Source organism: Lepisosteus oculatus, chromosome 5 (genome assembly GCF_040954835.1).
Source record: "Lepisosteus oculatus isolate fLepOcu1 chromosome 5, fLepOcu1.hap2, whole genome shotgun sequence".
Classification (NCBI taxonomy): domain Eukaryota; kingdom Metazoa; phylum Chordata; class Actinopteri; order Semionotiformes; family Lepisosteidae; genus Lepisosteus; species Lepisosteus oculatus.
In genome coordinates, this window is record NC_090700.1 from 52,350,163 (window position 1) to 52,372,028 (window position 21,866).

General features: G+C 40.4%; 1 protein-coding gene across 5 annotated transcripts in view; it reads left to right on the forward strand.

Moving 5' to 3' along the window:
• The window catches only part of sema4ba (sema domain, immunoglobulin domain (Ig), transmembrane domain (TM) and short cytoplasmic domain, (semaphorin) 4Ba), a 76,399-nt gene that overhangs the window by 23,041 nt on the left and 31,492 nt on the right, over positions 1-21,866 (forward strand). For all 5 annotated transcript variants that reach the window (XM_015343691.2, XM_015343690.2, XM_015343694.2 and 2 more), the window contains exon 2: positions 13,645-13,963. In XM_015343691.2, coding sequence (XP_015199177.2) covers positions 13,849-13,963 — 115 coding nt within the window. In that variant the 5' untranslated portion in view covers positions 13,645-13,848. The remainder of the gene's footprint in view (positions 1-13,644; positions 13,964-21,866) is intronic.

Here is a 21,866-nt window from a genome sequence, read left to right on the forward strand (position 1 = left end):
TCTTTGAGAGAGTAGGACTGTCTGAGAGCTCAGGGCCTGTCCGCTCCAGTGTGTGACTTAGCTCTCCTGCCATTCCAGGGGACCTGAAATCTTAATTAACTGAAGTGGGCATCCTGTAGCAGCATAGGTTGAATGAGGAGGCAGGCCTTCAGAAATGGGGGACTTGCCTTTGGCAGATGAGCAATTTAGTGCGGAACAGCACATCCTGCACTTAAACTAATAAGTACAGCTGCAACCCGAAAACACTCTTGGCTTTCACAGAACATATCCAGCTTTGTTACCATGTAAGGACTAATCAGATCACTGCTGTAAACGTGCAAGTGTGGCAGCTCATTTTCCAACAATTGAAAATGCTCAATTACAGCAACCAGGACTCAAAAATCTCTTCAGGCAGTATTTTCATGAACAGACAGACAAAGCGCTTCTCAATGGAGAAGTGTCATATTCTCAAACAAGATCATGAAATACTAAAAAAACTTTGTAAACTTAATGTATATCTTAAAGAGTAATGTTATAATAACTCTGAAAGCTGAATTCCCTGGATTTGTCAGGTGGTAAGCTGGCCCTGTAGATAGCTGACACATGCCAAGTGTTGCAAGGAACTTGAGCTAGAGAATTCTGGAAATTAATTCAATTAATTATTTTATTTTTTTAACTGGGATGCTGATCTCATGGGTTTTTTTTTTGTAAGACAACTAGACTTCATGCCAATTTTTTTCAGTATTTTTTTAGAATAAAATGAATTACCAGCTTCACGATTTGTTCAGATATTGAACAGAAGCAAATCAATTAAATTGGTGTTTTATTTAATTTTTCTTTAGTTTTTGCTTATCCTACCTCATCAGAGTTTATTACTTCACCTTTATTTAAGATTTCTTGAGTTAGGTGGCACAAAAGATACAACCCTGGAGTTAAACAGAAGATGCCATACATTGTTCCATTGGCCAGCCAATTCATAATTGCTTAGACACGGTCTCCCAGTGTACATAATTAGGCTTGAAATTTTTTCTTGGATAGCACATTTTTCAAGAGGCACTTACCTCTTAATGTCAACGCTGCATTGAAGGTTTAGATAACATTGCCCAGACCTCATATTAAAGAAGTCTTGTGCAAGCTGAAGTCAGGGAGGTCACTAATCTGTTCGGTCAATGATGACGCAGCATACATTTAAATGTTCATTGAGAATGAGGTGATTCACAATAAAAGGAGATCACCAGTCTATTTAACAAAGGGCAACAAGACTTGCGATGAATATTTACAGAGGCTGATTCCTGCAAATCCTGATGAAAACAGAGGCAGAGATGAATTTAACTCGCGTGCAATTTGCTGAGGTACTACAGCATGTCATGATCACTATTTAATCTCGATTTAATTTTAAATCTCCAGAACAAAAAAGTACACATTCATCAATTATACATGGGGCTTCAGTTTTCTTCGCATCGTGTCAGACCTGCTTCTCTGCTGCTTGTCATACTCCATATATTAGAAGAGAAGTACTGTTTTCATTTACATCCCAGTCTTTGCAGTGAGCCTTGACTGCTTATCCACGTTTTCGAAAGCTTCATGAGCAAAAGTCCATCTGATTATGTCTCGGATATCGAAGACGACAAGAACCCACCGGCTATACCTGTTCTCTGACAGTATCCTCATTCTCTTGAGCACAGAATCAATACTGACAGCAGAAGTGTCCTGGAAACGGAGGACTCCTGAATGATGCTCAGGAAGGCAGTGGCTTGGAATTCTAAACTGGAGTTGTGCTTGACTTGTAACTTGATTTACAGGAGGTCTTACGCATGCACTTGAAAATTTTGTGTTGGCTGTTGGGCTACTGTATATTATTTATTCTTCCACACCTTATTTTTGCAGGCTGTGCGTTGTTGTATCTATGTTTCCTAGGCGATTGTAACTCTTAAAAAGCTGTTTTTAAAAATATCATCCATTTACAATTATTATTGTTATCCCTCGTACTCAGGCAGGCTTTTCTATCCATGTCGTTTCTGGCATCAGTCCTGTTTTGTGATGAAGAGAATGAGGAAGCTGTCAGACAACAGGAACAGTGGTTTGGTTCTCGTTGGTTTATGACGTTTTAAAAAACACAGGTTATCGGTTAAGGATATCTAGTTAGACTTCATTTCCTAGAAAAATGTCATGTGTCGAAGGAGGGTTTCTTTTGTTCCTGGTTAAATGTGAGAATGAGCTTCCACTCCATTGTCTTGCTCAATACTAGATGGGTGTCATAGGACGTTATTAAAAATAAAATGCAGTAGCTTCTAGTAGGAAAGTATTTCATTCAGTAAAGAAACACTCTATTGAGAATTTAGCTCTGTATTTAAGATGTTTAGTGTATGGCTGCAGTTTAACCCAGAATTGTTGTATCACCTCTATCATATAATAGTCCTTTAGTGTTATATAACAGGTGAAAGGCTAAGGTCTTGCACTGATGTGAATTTGCCAGTAGCACAGCCGGAATGTTTGGCCAGTGGGAGATCCATTGTATTAACAGCAGAGCTGAAAGACATCTGAGTTTGTCAGTAGTATTGCTAGCTGTGCCAGAACTTTCAGCGTGTGACTCTTTTCGTATTCCCTCTTCCAGGAGCTACTCACATTGTGTTATAAAGTATAACTGAATTCAGTTCTTACAGTATGAGATATCAAAGTGGATGCCAGCATGAATTACACAATTGCTTAATGGTAAGAGAAGCTGTATGCAGGGTTGTTATGCAAGTTTTAAAAAAAGATTTGCTGAAACATTGTTAAGGTGCAGATTTCTTATTCGTAAATCTTGTGTATTGAAGTTCTTCTGTGTATGTTCCAAAATGTCAAAATGTTGGCCGTATTTACCAGCCCCTTGGGATTTTTGCAAAAAATAAGACTTCTTGACTTACATTACCTGCTTAAATGCCAATATCAGTGTAAATTTATATATATACAAGCTATACAGTATATTTTTCAGCTGTGAATGTTTTATTATAAATACTTTTCTGTTTAAATTCAGTGCCTGGAAATGAGAAAACCTGTCCTTCTATAAGACCAGACAACTAGTTTTAATCTCAGGAATGCACTATTTTGTGGAGTGTGAAATTTAAATAGAAGTCATTCGTGATAACTGTCATCTAGACTCTCTTTCAAAAATTACATCTGTTGTGGAAATCACAATTTGCATAGATTTAAATCTTTCCTGGTCTTTATCCGTAGACAGCAGGTTTGGAGTCAATACCGGCTGTAAAGCAAGGGAAATCTGTTTGCTTACTGCAAAACAGTTGAAAGCCTCTCCAAGTTGGATCAGGTAGCAAAAAGTTAGAATAAGTGGCAGAAGCACTCATCTCTTCCAAGGAACATATGCTCTTTTTTTTGCTTTGTTGCACTTTATTATGAAGTTATGTTCCTGAAAAAAGTCATAATGTGTAATTGCAGCCAGCAGGGTGAAACCATGTAGATCACAAGACCAGATTACGTGATCCTGGTGTCATTGCTTCTGGCATCATCCTGGTGTCACCACTCCGGTGATGTGGCTTCTGGATCCTGACCGACACGTGTGATGAATCACTTGGGCTTGTCACTGTACACCTGCCATGTGATACAACCTCATTTTTCAGTACCCATGGCCTCCAAACAACATTAACGCCCACGTGTGGCTGTTTCACACACAGAATGTGGTGCTTTCTCAGTGGGACCAAGCTTAATGTCATAAAAAGTAATTTACTGCTTGCCTGGGAAAACCGTGCTTAAATGTTAAAAAGTCCTGAGTACCTTCAACTTTTATTTTGAATGTATAGATATGTAAGACACTGTCTGCTGTACTATTAGTAGCTTTTGTCTGAAACATAGGTCTGATTTCTTTTCTTGATAGTGTCACAGAGATGCAAGGTTTTCTAAACAGTGTTACCAAGGTGAAGCTGATAAACAGTGCGGTTAACTGCTCTGTTCCATGTCCCACACCTTATTTAATGTGACTTTAAATATTGGTTTTCCTATCTGAAAGGTGGCCAGGTAGCTGGTGAGAATGTGTTGGTGGATAACAATAAGAATATTAACTGTATTATACCTGTGCGTACTTGTAGCCATAATTCTCCAGGGCTTGGCATACTCAGAGCATTGGGAAAAGTGAAGGTTTCTGGTGCATCTTACTGACCACGAAGTATGTCGTGCAGTGCATGATTTGACTCCTCTTAATGTCCTGCATTGCACTCTGTTGTCTCATTCTTTACTAGACTGTTGTCTGAATGAAACTAGAATGTGGCTTTTGGCCCAAGGATACTATTCTCGTATTCTCCTTTTCTCTGTGCACAGCTTATACAGCAAAGTATTTTTATACTACTTTGTGGGAAAGGTTTGGAGGTTAATTTCATCGATAAAAGTTCTGCTGTGGACACATGCAGCTCCTAATAACTGAGATTCCCACTCAGTCGGGATTTTTGGTACCATTCACAGAACGCTTTGATTCCAGCTGTGATCTGAAGGTGTATACTTTGAAGTTGAAAGCGTTGATGGTAATAAGGAGTAAGAAGAGGTTAATTCCACGCTGAAAAGTGAAAAACATTCTTGTGTGTACATTATGACTCTGTAGCTTTCTTCATTTGTCTACACATTGTGCTGTGGCTTTATCTTTTTCTACTTTTCAGTGTGAATGAACCTCTGCTTACTCTTTTTCAGCTCGCATGTGGACATAGCTTCCATACTACAAGTAGTCTTTGATAGTAAGGCACTTGTAAACAGAACCTGGAATTTAGATCTCAAAGACTGGTACTGTATGTGTCATACCAAAACCCTTTTCTGTCAAACAGGAAGCAGTGATTTCAGTAAACAGGGCATCTCATTACACCTCTTATGATACAGCTTCATTGGCTGAATAAATCTTCTTGTCCTGAATAAGATGCTGTAGTTTAAAAACAGCAACACTCAGCGCTGTCACTTGAGATCCCCAGCTTTAATTTGTAAAGCAAATGATCTCTGAAGTGGCATATGGAAGCAATCACAGCAAAACTGCTCACCAAGGAATTTGCTTGAAAAGAAACGTCATTAATTATAGTAAACCAGTACACTCTGTCATTTTGGAGTTTCTCATGGAGCTGTTGTGGGTGGGGGTGTGGGGTGGGGGGGTCCTGAGATATTTTGTTGTTTTCCAGTGTCCCATTAACTAATTAAATGAACAGAGAAAAAGTGTGTGACTTTGTGAAGTAGTATGGCCAACTGGACTTTCACATAAGGAAACGGATCGTTTGATATGTGTGCTGTGAAATGCTGCATTGCTAGGAAAGAAACTCGATAAAAGTGTGCCCTTTGCTCTTTTTTTTTTAGGAAACATTGCTGGGTTAACTGGTTATTTTGTTGAGGAAGCACACAGAGTAGGGGAATAAAACACGAATGATATCTTATCTCCTTCAGATTTCTGACTAACTATGAATTGTCTTCTCGCTTAAGTATTGTATATGGGATGGTACTGATTACCTTTATGGCGCAATTCTCAGGTGGTTCAAGTGCTGATTACCGAGATATGTTTTGTACAAGGTTATCACTGCTGTTTTCATGCCACTTGTTTTGAGTTTCATCTAATGGCGTCCAAAGAAAGGAATTCTTTAGAAGGCTCTCTTGTATGAAAGATACCTTGGTCACCTGACTGTGTTTGAGCAGTAAGAGGCCGAGGCGTTGAGTCCCAGGAAACAAGCGCAATCTCTCACTAGCCCATATATTTGAATCCCCCACAAATCACCTGCTGGACCTTTGAAGGCTGAAAGAACCGCTTGAATAGGGCATGTTTGTATTGCCAAGGGCTCTGGGATATCTGCATCCCAATCTTAGCCCGTTGTTCTGGATCACTGGAGGAGTTTGTAATGAAGATGGTTGTACGTGGGACTGGAGTGCACATTTCCCCCCTTCGTTAGTAGGATTTAAATTTCGAGGATTTTTGTGGCCATTAAAAACCTGTGCCAGTGTGGTGTGAGAAATCTGGTGACTCAGAGCACATCAGGCTGGTATTAACACAACAGTGATAAGGACTCGCAGTGTGTCTCCCCACACTCTCATCTGTGTTTTACAAGGAATTTAATAGCATGTTTGTCGTGTCATGTCCAACAGCTGAGGAACTGTTCTCTTAATACTAGGTTAGAACAAAGAGGTTAGAGTACAAATCCCAGGAATTATTATGAGAAGATGGGAAGAGATTTTATAGGGGGTGGATGACGTACAAACTCTTAGAATACAGGAGCCAGAGTGTATTTATTTACATAAAATATAGTATGGCCTTTGCAGCAATTAGGGTGTGGAAGACTTACTGTGATATAAGAACACACAACTGAGCCATGTATTAGGAATGTGCTATTAAGAATCGTATTTGTTCCTTTCTTCCCAAGGGTATTTTGCCATTGTAATCTAATAAAGGGAGGGAATTTATTTGTGTGCTAACTAAAACCCAGGGTACACTGTAATACTTCCCCTCCTACGAGGGTGCAGAAAACATGATAAAGAAGCAAAAGCCAAGGTGCATTTTTGAAAACGGCCATTTCCAGCACTTGCTGTGAAAAATGAAGGAGGTAAGCCTCCTCAAGAGACATAATCCAATGTAAACTGTAGGTCAGTGTGTACAGAAAGGCATTTTCTAAATGTACTCCATTTTCATTATACGTTTAAAACAGCTTCTTCCTACTATTAAAGGGCGATCATACCACTTTGATGCTCCATAACGTGGTCAAATACACTGAAAAGATGCAAATGCTCATACAGTTAAAATTTAATAACCGTAAAGCATTGACGGCTCACTGGGGCATGTGACTGCTTACACTGCAGCCTGTAGAATGGTAAATGTGTTTCTGAAGGTGGATTCACTACAGCGTACCTCAGAGCTCCCGAAGAATTTCAGTCCTTTGCAGAATTGCTGTGGCTGGCCCTCCCCTCTCGCTTGTTCTGTTTCTTTGGTTTTCTTCTGATCTCGTAAAACCATTTACAGGCTGTTAGTGTTTCTTTGCTTTGCAGGACAGAAACGCATTAATTCCAAACTCTTAGTTTCTTGGCTGATTTACAGTGTGCTTTTCCAGGCGATCATTTAATGGCCTTGCACTGATGAGCCTGAAATGAAAATCATGACCCTCAGAAACACATTAGCCGTGTTTCAGCTGTTTCAGCTCTGCGCCTAGGCTCCTGCGAACATATTGTGGTACCCAGTTTATTTTTGTCCCAGGGTTGAATCATTCAGCAAGCTTTACATGCCTGCCGTTCTCTTCTCCTGGCTGGGCTGTGGAGCGCGATTCTTCAGATGACTGTGTGAGCGAGTGGCTGAGCTATGCTGGCTCGGTGGAAATCGGTTCTGTCAGGGCTGACTCCTGAACATGATTTGTTAGTTTTAGAGAGCCTCTCATGCGTTTGGGATAAACTCTGGAGCACCGGCTTCTAAGAAATGCCTTTCCGTGAAATCGCATCATGACAAAATAAACTTAGAGCTCTGCTTCCTTCAGGGGGTTGAGTTTCTGAGGACACTGTTCTTTGGTCAAAAAAATATTGCTTGGCTTTCATCCATATGTCATAGCACTTAATCTAAAAATCAAGATAAAAACTTAACTTAGTTAATGGAACCATGCTTTATTAAAGCAGACAGACGTCAGAGCTGGTTGTTTTGGCTTCAGCCTGAGAAGATTCTCGAGTAAGTACCGTCTTCCTTACTTCCTTTATGTCCTGTCTAATCAGAACATAAAACTGATCTTTTTTTTTTACACTTGATCTTATAATTTTGACTACGGCAAAAGTCCCCAGGGAGGCCCTCCAGAGATGTAACGCAACACCGAAAAGAAAGCAAACACTCAACAGATTCAGAGATAAGCCTGACGTTGGCGGCCAAAAGCACGCACATTGTTCTGAAACGCAGGCTGCAAAGGAACTCAAACATCTGGACAGATCCAAAGATCCAAACCTCCCTGCTCAAAAAGCAAAGAAAACAGGACTCTGACAACGTAATTCAATCTGTTATGAAATCTTTAATTTTCTGTTTTTTTCAGTAAAAAGGGCGTTACGAAATTTTAGAAGGGGTGCAGTATGTGTTGTCCTCATAGATGCTGAAGTGGAGCAATACTCTTAACAGGTTGACTCATAGCCATACTATTAATTTCCTGCAATATGAGGTATATGAAGAGCCTTATTAGCAAATAAATCTCTTTGTCATTGTCAGGCAATGATGTCTCATTAATCAAATGAACTGCTTGCAATTGAAAGTTTGTTTTAACCTGTCCATCTCTCTGCCTTGTTGTCCTGTAGCAGCAGGAGAAAACGTTCCAGCAAAGTAGTTTATCAGCTGATTACATCTGGAGCTGAGGGAGAAGACTCCAATTTGCTCATGGCAAAACTGACTAATGATGCTTATCGTTCTTCCCTGAGGCAGTGTGGCGCGGTGTAGGACCTTTGGCAGAGCATGACAAATTCTGTATTGAACAGATGGGCATCAGGAGGAGAGCCTGTCCAAAAGCAGCAGAATTATTTTTTTTTTTCCATCCTAGGAATTTTGTCACACAAAAAAGAGCTTGCCGTGAATGTGCGACCTATTCCAATAAATAATTCAATAACAAGCAATGGTAAATGGAGAAGCTGACTAATGCCATTTACTACAGTATATGTTCTGCCAGCAATATCTTTAAGTGAGAGTGTAGCATCCTTGCTTTCTTGTGTCATAAGTGCAAGCGAAATGCACAGAACCCATGATTTGTACAGCACTAGCATGGATGTATAGGACTGTTATGCCTCATATAAGCCTTAAGAACAGGCGACACGTATTTTACACAGACAGTTATAGTTGTCTCGGGAAGGCAACGCAGTCTTGTCATCAAAGCTGAAACCCTGCCTTCTTTGTGAAAATAGCCACTAGCAAACAAATGATATAGATGGCCCTTTTTCTGATCTTCTCACTGTGCTTTATTAACACATGGGTTGTGTTACCCCATACTGGATTTTAAGTCTTGTGCTTTATGACTCAGCTTTTTTTATATTGTATCATTTCCCATTCATCACATTTTCAGTGTTAATCATCAGTTCTCTGTATAACGTTTCAAAGCATTGCAGATGCTATTGCTTAATACTAAATCTATCATTATAATGAGTCATTTTCCCTTTCCGTGTCTCATAAAACGACAAGAGGTTTTTGACGCAGAGAATCCAAATATGCAGGAAAACACGTACCAATTTCAACAGACATTCTGGAGATCACTTTTATTTCTGAAGGCATTAGTTAACTCAATATCCCTTGGCAAGTGCTATTTTCCGAAGGACTAGACTTTGCACTTTGGGAAGTTTTATAGTTAAAGAATTAACTATAATTCGTCTGAAAATCTGTCATGGGGCAGATGGAGAAGCTTACTTCCTTATTTCTTGTCATTATTGAATGAGCTCAGTCTGTCAAGGTGATCTAGTTCCTGAGGGTGGCTTACACAAAAGTACAGAATAAACTACTGACTGCAGATAGAAGGGTTATAGAATTTATAATAAAGTACAGCTGTCCATCGTCAACCACATCTCCCATGCAGTTGGCAAAACCTCAGCTGGTAAATACTTGAGTATATGGGAAATAAGGGTTAGGTTCCCACAGTCCACGTTACTTGCATCAAGGACTAACGTAACACACAGATTTCTCAAGAGAAAATGACAGATACATTATTATGAAAGTAATATGTTGTAATTGAATTATTTAAGGACAAATGATTGAAAATAGCAAAGGGAATAAACATGCTTAAGAGAACACAGAGAGGTGCACAGGTGAGCCCCTAGCTGGGTGGAGGGTCGCCGGTGCATGAGTAAGGCAAGACAGTAACACAGGGTCGTGAGAGGGTGGAGACACATGCTTTTCAGACGTTTCAGTGGGCAGAACCATGTATGTGCAAAGGCTTTCCCATGGTTGGGAAGACTGGACCTCAATAAGGAAACAATGCATGAGCAAGGGTTGTCCCATGATCTGGAAGACCTTAATATGGAAACCATGTGTGAGAGAGGGTTTGTTCAAGACCGCGATGACTGGACATATAAACCATGTAAGAATGAGTTCTGTGGTTGGTGAGGGAAAGCTGTATGGAGTCCTTTTTAAGATACATGCAAGATGACCTCGGAAAGATCAGGATGCTGTACTAATTAGAGACCTTTCCTGCTTTTCATTATTCCAGTCTCAGGGGTCATGTAGGTTACCTGAACATATCTCTCAGACACTGATGTAGAATGTGCTTAAGAAAAATGTTAAAACTATCAAATGCATCAATACATTTGCACTTCTGTCGCTCTTGATACAGGAAGCCAGGTCAATGACTTGTGCAGTAATGCTGTTGAAAGTCTGAGAGAAGGGTTTTGCATGTGGCAGAATGATTACAGGGCAGAAGTTGAGCAGTGAAACACTGTATGAGTGACAAATCTCCAATCCCACTAATAACACCGAAGTTTTTGGATGTTACAAGGTACAATGAGGCTTCCTCTGTTGAATTAGAGAGGACAAAAAATCAATCTTGTTATTTGTTATGTTTTATAGACTATAAAAAAGGGGAAATATTATCTTTGTTAATGCTCTGCTTCACTTCAGATTTGTAAGGTCAGTCTTGATGGCCCTACTTTTTTTTCTTGGTCCTAATGTCGATTTTTGGTTTCTGTTGCAGAAGCTCTCATCCAATATCTTAAAGCGTGGATTCGATTAAAAATGTAGAATTTAAAAATGTCCTTGAAAAGCGTGTAGTGTTTACATGTTACAGATGTTTTTACAATTATGTTTTCTCTTTTCCAATTTGCTTGATACAGCAAACTAAGTTGGAAATTGCTGTTTTCAGAATAAATAATGTGATTGATCTGTGAGAGACAGGGAGGCTTTGTCTGATACCTGGGTATAAGAATACACAATTACATCATTGACTTTTTAATAGTGATTTAAAAACCATTAAGGGAACAGATTCCCTAATGAGTGTATTTAAATCTCACTTTGTAAATCCAATTCAATGGAAAACCACTTATGTGTACTATGTACAGAAGATATGAACTGATGGACATGCTAGTCAGATTCCTTTCAGTTAACCCAGATCTACTTTGGCCTGATATTGTGTTGGATTTTCACATTTTTCCAGTTGCTCACCAGACTCATCGCATATTTATTTGTGGTTTCAAAGAAATTTTGTGTTTTTCAACTGAGCAAAGGGAAACTCCTATTGAGGATAATCTTGGGAATCCGGTTAGAAAAAATGTCTTGATGCATGCAGGGTACATAAATCCAGTGTTTTAGTCAGTAGGTTTTCATCTGGCCAGATTACTGTACCCGTGGAATGTGAGGGTCAAACCATTTTCCATTTACTCTGAGAAGTGTGACTCCTCAGCATGAGGTGGCTTGACTTTGTTTTAAGTTTATCTGAGTGATTTTTATCTACAGCAGGTGAATCGGGTATTTGGTTAATTTGTGGTGGTGTGATTCTGCTCCCTTAGAATTAGTCTCCGAAGAGACTTTAAAAAGATTATCAGTCTGTCAAACCTATGAGCTTTGGATCCCACAGATTACCAGTGATTCTGTATGTTTACTTACAAGGAAAATTAAAGCAGATAAAGAGTTTCTGTGTGCAGATCTACTGTAAACAGTCTGCAAGTATGGAAAGCATTTTCTGCATTTATTTTGTTATATTGGGGTAATTTACTAAAATACCATATTATAAAGATATTAAGCAGCAATGTTTCTTCTGTAGATTTCATTACCTTGGATTGTCCAATGTGTATTTGGCTCTGTCAGTTTTCTTTGTACATTGCCACAAAACGAAAGCACGGCTCCTTCCTGTCATCGGATAATTTTGGCTACCTCCAAAGTAGCGTGTGGCTTATTAAGAGTCTAATTCAAAACAGGTTCTGGGTGTTGAAAATGAAGTCTTTTACCAGAAAGCCATTAAACCTCAGGACATGCATGACAAATTAAGATAAGTGTCTCTGGTCTGTTACGGATGTTAGGAAAGTGGTAGATCAGTGAGCAAATGCAATGCAAATCGCAGCACATGGTACAAGCATTAAAAAGAAGGCTCCACAGCCGAAACGTTGTGTTTCCCTTCTTTTCTTTTCAGCATGGAATAAACCTGTTACCTGAATAAATGTGTACAATAACTGCTGTAGTCGGTATATATTGCCTATCCATTCACACGGACCTGCGATCCTTGGTCATGTAAAACAGTCACCTTGTCTTTCATGTATCATCCAATTTGCGTGCAGGCTGAGCCAAAGTGTTAGTGAAGAAGTTTGAGCTTGGGACAGTGATCATGCCAATGTCAGATGCACCTGATGCATCTGCTGCCCTAATTTAATGTGTCTTGTCTGAGGATAGGAGTGAGCATAAGCAACTGACATTTAGGGTTTCCCAGAAAAGACTCCCTTGTCTTCCTTCCTTCAAATACAGGCAACCCACAAAATGGGTAGAGCAGCTTCTCACCAGGACTAAAAGGAATGGCAGGCTTGTTTGTGTTGTTCACTGAAAAGCCCTGCAGGTTCATTTTGGCATCAGCATTAAGAGCTAGCAGGAGAGAGAACGAAAGTTCTTTGTTGTCTCAGTTTCTTTTTGAGTCACAAGTTTGTTAGTATATCTGCACAGGAAGTTAGGAGTTAATTATTTTTCATCCTTGAAAGTGTGGGCTGCTGTCTTTTGCTTTTGTTTCTGGCAATTCCTGGTACTTACGATAAAGGGAAAGGAATAGGATAGTAATTGAAGACAGACATGAGGTTTTTGGTAAAAGAACACTATTAGTATGCTTGACCTCCAAGTTACCTTTTGTTTGCATGAGTTCTCCTGATGTTCCTCCTAAACATTAAACAGTGCCCACTAATTTGGGAATCAACATTCCCCCTTCAGTGTCTGATCTTCATTTCTGCTCAGGCTCAGCAATGCGTGTTTTTTACAATGCAAAATAATGGTTTTTGTATGAACCAAACATATGTGATTTACATCAAGATTGTTTATATCTGCTACATTATTATATATTGTAACAAAATAAGAGAACAAAATGATAAATTGTGTGTCTTTGGGGCTTTGAGTAGGTTAATACTGCTGTGAAAACAGCACAGACTTTAACACTGCTCAAGGTATTGATCACACTTTGCACTCCACTGAAACAGTTCTCATTTATTGTTTCTGTGGAATTCTCAGTGGTTTCCATTGTAATCAGCATAATCTCATCGGAAAACTCTCTGATCATTGCATATTGCTGGCACGAAGCAGTGGTGTGGTTTAACTTCTCCTGAGAAGGCTAGTGAAGGACAGCGAATGGCAAACAAAACAGAAATATGGATTGTGATGCCAATAACTCTTTCTTCTTCCTGTGCTGTCAGGTAGATCTGATGTCTTTCTTCAGAAAGCAGATCCTGTGAAACAATGTGCCTGCAAGAGACTTTGCCACATGATTGTAAATGCAGGCAGGATCTATTGATCATTTAGAATTTAGTCTGGCTTGTGTTGTGGATCTCATGGGTTTGAATTTAACCTTTTAAATTTTTGCTTTGCTATAGTCGCTTTTATTGTCATTGCCTGGGGGGTGGAATCAGGCAACAGCAATGAAAGCACAATCAGTCAGACAAAGCAAAACTTTCTTAGTAAATTAGTTTTCCTTTTGGTTCATTTTTAGCTACGCCGTTTGGGCCACAAAGTGAATGATCGTGATTTCTGTCTTGTCTCCACAGATGTGATTGAAGGAGAGGAAGCCCAGAAGCCTGCCATGCGTGTTTGTGTTAAAAGAAGCCCGTGAAGACCCTTTTGCCTCAGAACAAAGTGCCGCTTGGGGATCCAAGCCCAGTGCTGAGCAGTACCGAGATTCAATTATTTCTGGGAACGAGCTCCCATATCTGGGGAGATTGACACATCTGCAGCTCTGCTCTTGGGTAGCCATGTGGATTATCGGTGCCCATCCGTTCTTTCTGTGTGCCACAGCTCTATTTGCAGTCATCCATGCAGCTGCTGCAACAGATCTGGACATCACCCCTCGCATCAGCTTTCTGTACAGTAAGTAAAAGTCCCACTTGTACCCTAACGAGGCGGAGAGAGCCCTGCTTTCCTGATCAGAGCACACCACGTGCTGTAAGGATTCCATGAGTTGGAACCTCTACTCTACCATTTTTTTATTTTTTTGATGCCACTTTCTGCAACTTTGTTTACATGGAAAGACTCTTAATAGCCCCAGAGGCCTGCCAGCTGGGGTGAATGTTATAATATAAATCAGAAACACAGCAGTCGCCTGCAATCGCGTGTGTGCAGGAAAGGGAGAAATAACTTTAGAAATGTACACAAGAAACCACAAGAACATCTTTGTTGTCTTTTAGAGTCTGCAGTTGCTGCTGACCTTGGCGTGCTGGTTATCAATTTACAGGACGCTCCATAATGCCACTTGGTTTGGCTGTTTTCTTTTGTTTTTTGATCTACAAATAAAAGCAGCTTGAGTTGACCCTAGTTGTCTGAGGTGATGGAAGCTCTCGTCTTGCCTGAGGCTTATACAAGGCTCAGTGATTTTCCAAAGCCCTACCGCTTGTTGATAAACGGTAAAACGATCCTTGGGCTGTAGCAGGAAAGCCCCGGGAGAAAGTTGTTTTGGGTTTTTCAGTAGCTGGACTCGTGGCTGTGTCTTAACTTGAAGTCCTAGATTCTTTTATCCAGTGATTAATCTGCTATGCTAATTAAACTGGAAATAAATTGAATTAAATTTGACCTTCTAAAAACACCACAGGTCCCAGTCACAGCTCAGGGTCCTATGGCTTCCTTTTCAGTTGATCATCAGGAAATAAGTGAAAGCTGCTACAAGTAGAAACTAGTGCTGCATTAAGACACATCCAGTTTTGTCTTGAGTAAGTTATTTATAACCCTCTCAGTCGGTGTCACCAGTGTAGTTGGTGCTCTTTTTTTAATCTCTTTGGGTTTTCCATGTGCGTGACGGCGTGTCACCATGTGTGAACAGGTTGCTTGTGTCACTGGTTTCACCCACGCAAATGGGCGCAGCCAGGCAGGTGTTTTGGGATGTGCAGCAACCATTTAAAAACAGCAGTGCTATGTTGGGATACTGGCACATATGCTCTATTAAATCACCTCCCAGCACTGTCAAATAGATTCCCAAGACCGGGTTCATGCCAGCTTGACTAAAGTGAAAAATCTTGTTTTATTTATTTATAACTCACTCTTTCCATTTAAGTGTGTTACCTTGGTGTAGAACAACACTTGGTGCTGAGCCAAGAGAACCTCTGTTTTTCTTGGCTGGCTGACAGATGTGGTTTGTTTTCAGGTTTTAACGGGTGGTTGTTAATGCCAAAGGTATTAGGAGAATTGTTTTCTGAGTAATTGAAAACAATGGGGAGCAGTAATTGTAAACATCGGTCGGTCTTGCACAAGAACACCATGTTATGTCTCTGACTGCCGGCGTTGTGTTTACAGGGTTTTAAATTATGTGGAATCTCTTCTCTCTAGATCGACTAATGTCATCGTTTAAAAAAGACTAAAAAAGGCCTGATATCTCCCTCCACCACCATCTATAGTTCACTTTGACTGTCATTCTGAAACACATGTGACTTATTATCATCAGCATTATCATATGTAGAAAGTTCACAGAGGTGTCAACATAGCATTTTTCATTATATGGAAGCACAGTTACAGCATTTGAAAGTCCTGTTAATTGATACTGTAGATGCACTGTGGGACTTGATACTCATGTAATTGGAGACAGGTAGTGACGTATGGCTGTAAATTACTGCTAATTTGCGATAATTAAATCATTCAGCAAGTGTGTGTGTACGTCATCAAGGTAATTCTTCTTCATGAAAAAGGTTGTCCATTCTTCAGGACTGTTGCTGATTTTGCTTGTAGATTTGCAGTAACCATGTAAATCTCAAAGCTCAGCAAATATAGAACCACATGTGCTGTGTCTGACCTGCTAAAGGAGCTTTGAAGTGGAGTGAGCTCAATGTGTGGTGATCATTTCTTTCTTTCTGAGCCTGCAAGTTTTTAAACCCATCACCGCATTTCAGGTAGCACAGCCTATCTGAGCATGATTGCGTCCTCCTTGAAGATGTTTATTAATCGCAATCTCACTCACCTGCCAGCCTACACAAGGAGCCTACAACACCGTCTTGATTAAGCACTTCAGAGAAAATACAAGCCGTCCATTACAAGAAGACCCATAAGCCCGAACTTTGTATCTACATTAAATGGCTGACATAAATATTTGCATTAGGCTGGGGCCTATAGTACATCTTCTTCTACATGAAATTAATGCAAAGCAGAATGGAACTGCTAACATCAATACAGAAATACATATCGGCAGGTACCTTTAAATAGGATCAATCAGAGATAAGATGTCAACTCTGTTTATTTTTGTGATGTTTCTTCAGAAAACATATTTATTCTAACCAGCCTGAGATTAGTTCTGTAATCCTCAACTGCAGCGTGAATCTCACTGTGGCACTGCGGATATGCTGCACAGCAGGACATGGCAGGGGATGTGATGAGGCTGTCAGAACGACAAGATGGGCAGAAGGTTTTACAGGGTGAATGACAAAAATGTGACTTGCTAACACAGTGTTTATTGTAGCACAGCCTAGACTTTTCAGTGAGCATGCCCTTTATTCTGAAGGTACAACATGCAGCCAATCACTTGCTGGTCCTGGGGGACAGGACCCCAGGACCCCAGTAATTCAGCAGATCACTTTTGTGCTATGAAACAACTAAAACGTGTCTCCCACCCTCTCTGATTTACCCCAGCACCAGGACTATGGACAGGCCACGTGTGGAAGTGAGGAAGACACTGTGTTATCAGTTCGCGTGTCCTGCTGCTCCTGATCACCTGAAAGAGCAGTATTGGTGAGCCTCTATAGGAAGCAATATCACCTTCCTTGTGAGGACTCCCGCTCCCAATGAAAGAGCTAATCTTTCTTGTATAATTAATGGAGATTTAGAGGGGTTATATTGATGTGCCTATCAGACAAGACTCCAGGGACTTCACACTGTCCACACACTGATGGGAGTGGGGCTGATCCATTTTTATCCTTCTGCCCTTTGACCTGTCTGTGTATTTAACCTTTTAATGGGCCATTTAAAGGGTTTTTAATAGATGAAAACAAATACTTTAATTTCAATTGCAGTTCAAATGACAATGCTACTGATTCTATAGTCAATACCACCAATTCTTTTTCTTCTTTCTACATTGTGCTTTTTGCTATTATTATTTAGACAGAGGTATCGGATAAAATCAGACATCAGGAGTTAAGCAAGGTTGGGCCATGTCAGTACTGGGGCTAGAGCCCTCCAAGAAAAAACAGGTTCCTATTGCTAATGGTACCGGTGGACCAGTAGGCATCCCTTTCCGCTTTGGACCAGAATGTCCACATCAGTGCTCCAGTATGGTACCAGGGAACACCGGGCTGTAGGAAGTATTGTCTTTCAGATCCTCAGATATTTAACTCATGACATTTAAGTCATGGCTACATGATTATTAAAGATCCAAAGGCATTTTTCAAAAGAGTAGGGGTGTTAAGCCCATTATCCTGCCTTAATTTACTATGTGCTTGTGCACCTGAAGCCTACTCTAATGTTTCCCCTAAATTCAATTGGTGGAGCACGTCTCATTGATCGTCTGTGCAGTGAGGCTACTGGTGCAGAGCAGCTGCTGTGTGTCACCCAGGCTGTTGCTGCACCTCAGTGGGGAAAGAAGGGAGTCCCCTCCTGTATGGGGCGTACTTGGGGTCCTATGGTTTGAAACCCTAAAGAAATGAAGTGATTATTTCACTCATAATGCACCTGCTATCAATGAATTTCAATTTTATGCTTAACATATAGAATCATGATCTGTGTAACAGTAGATCGTATAATCATAAATGGAAGTTAATGGAAAACAATAGTCTTAAATGAAGTGTCAGTGTGTATTCTCTATGCACTGACCCTCTAACACTCCTGTCGGCATGGAGCACTGGGTCATGACAGAGGTTTAGACATGCACTGTTGCCTGTCAAAGAACTTGGGACAGCACGCGTGCTGCCTTTGAAAACCTGCCAGGCCCCCTTAGACAAAGTGTAGAAAAGTATCATAGAGTAGAATATACTTCCTAAAAAGCTTTGGAAACTTTTCTTTCCAATTGTGCTGAACCTGCGCAAAGTCTAAGAAATTGTAGACCCTTTAAAACAAGGGTATTGCATTCAATATTACATGTATCGTAAGGAAACTTGCATGAAAAAAGGTGTATAAGACAAGCCAGAGACACCAAGAAAGGAAACGGACTGCTTCACACTGAATTAAGCTCTTCTTTTGTATTAATTTGTTAGGTTTTCTATTTCTAATTTCTCTAAAAAGACACTAAAAGAGCCACAAAGTATTCTATAGACTGACTTTAATATAGAGTAATATGTATTTCAGTGTTTTTCAGAAGTATAAACTGTTATAGAATTTAGTATAGTTCTCATATTCTGTAGTTATGCAGTTTCCATAATAGTAATTATATATTTGTTCAGTTTTCTTAGCAGTAAAGAAACAAGCAGAGGCTAAAATAAGACCACTAAAAGAAGAAGATACTTTGCCTGTGGAGCCTTCAGCTGTTCTGTTTTTTCTTCTTTCTTTGTGCTTTCCGGCATGAAATGAACCTGTTTATTCCCTTGCACTCACGCAGCAGCTTCTCAGTAGTAGTTCATGTTCAGACAGAGTTTATAAGAGTGACACACCACTTGGCAGTAGGACAGCAGGAGTTGTATGTTGTTTTTATTTGTGGCTGCACGTTTTTTCTTGTGTGATGAAAGCACGGCTTAAGTTGCGCATATCCTGGTTTTCATGTGACCTGCAACTGTCTGAGAAGTGACCCACTTCCCGCTGCCCAAACAAATGGTCATTTATGATAGGCCTTATTTACTGACCTTCATCATATACAGGTTCCATCATTGAACCAATGCTTATAAAAAAAGCCTTTTCATTTGGATGAGTTCATGCTGAAATTTGTGGAATGGGTTCTGTTTTGTTAAACTGCAGCTTTTTAATGTTGTAAGAAGTGGACATCAGGGAAGACAGCCCAACACTTGAGAGCAGAAGATGGGAAATAAAATTACTGAAGTAAGTGAGTTTATCTGGCTTTTAATGTACAGGCATCTTTAGATGGCTAATACAAAGCTTCATATCGAATGTCACAAACGAGAAGAGGCTGTTCAGCCATCTTTGGTACTTGCTAAAGTTGATCTCATACAGCTGTTTCATGACAGCAGCCAGGGTATCGATTTCAGCAACGTGTCTGGGTAGCTAGTTTCAGACTTACACAATCCTTTGCATCAGGAAGCGCCTCCTACTCTAGGTTTTAAATGTATTTCCAATGATTAAAGAACCTCTGCCAAGAACCGATCATGCCACTGTCAAATTTGTCTTAGATGGAAATTATGTAATATAATTACAGCTGCAATTTTCAGTTTTTCCGAACCTGAAATATTTGGAAACGCTTTCGCCTTGGAGTTCATTGTTCTCATTTTTAATTAATTTTTTCAAAAGCTCTTGGCTTAGCTGATTGTCGTGGCTCCATATTAACTATAATCCTTCTGATAGCAATGCTAGAGTAATGAATGCTCTTATACCTTTTGTGGTTCTAACTCTGAGTACCTTTTTTATAACTTTTTGATATTCATTCTCCCACTCTCCAGTGCTGCCAGAGACAGAGTTGGTTTTACTGACTCTGCGGCCATATGTTAAGTGAAACTGCACGTGGTCATCTGTATTCCATTACATTCCAGCAGGAGACCTCCAAGCAGAGTCTCGTGCATCTGGCAATCTAGAAGAAGCCCTAACAGTCTAAAGAATCCCTTCAAGTCCTTTTTCAGTCCTCTAGCCTTGATGCCATAACACAACCCAGATGCCCAGTCTGCTTTCTCCTGGGCTGGGCTGCCTGAGCCCAGCCCTCCTTTTGCAGGGCGCGTTTGTTATCCAGCACTCAATCATTTTACATCTTGAGGGCTACAGCAGTCACAGAACCGGTCCGTAGGAGGATAATAACCGTCTGTATAATTCATTTTTCTGGAGGGTGTATGGGAGCATGTGCAAACGGCTCATCTGATAATTGCTTTTGCTTCCCTTCTCCCTTTTCCATTACGCTATGGATGGGCAGTGATCTGACCTGGCTGACATCTCGCCCCTGTTGTTTGGGAGTTGACTCTATAAAGATAAGGCAGTTGAGCTACTGCAGGTCCCCGACAAGCAAAGCAGTTGCTTCTCTGCTGCTGCTGTTTGGTATGTCTTCTCATCGCTGTGCTGCCACCGCCCAGGTTTGGCTCTGCATTTCTGAATAAGGGAGGGTGCTGCGCAGCTCAGGGTTAGCTTCTGTACGGAACATGGATGGAGCCTGAAAGACATCAAACCGCAGAATGGCCAATAAAAAGGTCAAAGGCAATTTTCTTTTTGTTTTATCCACTTCCAGGACACAATGGGGAACTTGGCAAATGTTTATTTTTTGAAGAAAAAAACATTTGGGAATTGTGTGTATATTCATCACTCCTATCTGCTTGTATCTGGGCAATAACCTTGTTTCCAACTAACATCTGGTTGCAGATGTGCACCATGCGGCCTCCCTGAGGGGAGAGAAGAGAGAACCCATCTGGGACTGACCTCACAGCGCAGGTGGAAAGACCATGATATTCCAGCATCAAACAGCACCTGATCTGTAATGATAGTCACTCTTTCCTCGCCTCTCTCCTCTCTGGTTTTAAGCTTCCTCTACCTCCCACACAACCAGCCTGCCTGCTCTTGCACTTGCGGGCTGGCAGCCTCACTAATGACCCAACAGTCCTTAATTTCTTTTGTTTCCTCTATCCCGGTGGGCATTTAGGGATATATCTGTGCTTCTGTCATTTGATGGCAGCTGATCGAAAGCACTTATCAGGGTGTCGTCCCAAATCTCATAAGTTATGGTTAACATCACTGCTATTCCTAATGGATGTAACGCGTGCCAATGTTTAAAGTCAGTGTGCTGCTCATGCACACAGTGTTCAGAAATTCAACTCCTCTTTTGGGAAATGTGTTGAATTACTAAATTAGTAACTACCTTTTCTAGCTAAAAGAATTACAGTTACTGACTTAATCCACCTTATAATAATAATAATAATAATTGCTTACACTTATATAGCGCTTTTCTGGACACTCCACTCAAAGCGCTTTACAGGTAATGGGGACTCCCCTCCACCACCACCTTGACTCATTCATTTTCTATAGTAATGTACAGTGGTGTGAAAAAGTGTTTGTCCCCTTCCTGATTTCTTATTTTTTTGCATGTTTGTCACACTGAAATGTTTCAGATCATCAAACAAATTGAAATATTAGACAAAGATAACACAAGTAAATGCAAAATGCAGTTTTTAAATGAAGGTTTTTATTATTAAGGGAAAAAAAATCCAAACCTACATGGCCCTGTGTGAAAAAGTGATAAATCAATATAAATCATAAATCAACTGTGGTTTATCGCATCTTTGGAAAGCTGAGTTCAATTTAACTAGCCACACCCAGGCCTTATTACTGCCACACCTGTTCTCAATCAAGAAATCACTTAAATAGGACCTGCCTGACAAAGTGAAGTAGACCAAAAGATCCTCAAAAGCTACACATCATGCTGCGATCCATAGAAATTCAGGAACAAATGAGAAACAGAGTAATTGAGATTTATCAGTCTGGAAAAGGTTATAAAGCCATTTCTAAAGTTTTGGGACTCCAGCGAACCACAGTGAGAGCCATTATCCACAAATGGCGAAAACATGGAACAGTGGTGAACCTTCCCAGGGGTCGCCGGCCAACCAAAATTACCCCAAGAGCGCAGCGACGACTCATCCAAGAGGTCACAAAAAATCCCACAACAACATCCAAAGAACTGCAAGCTTCACTTGCCTAAGTTAAGGTCAGTGTTCATGACTCCACC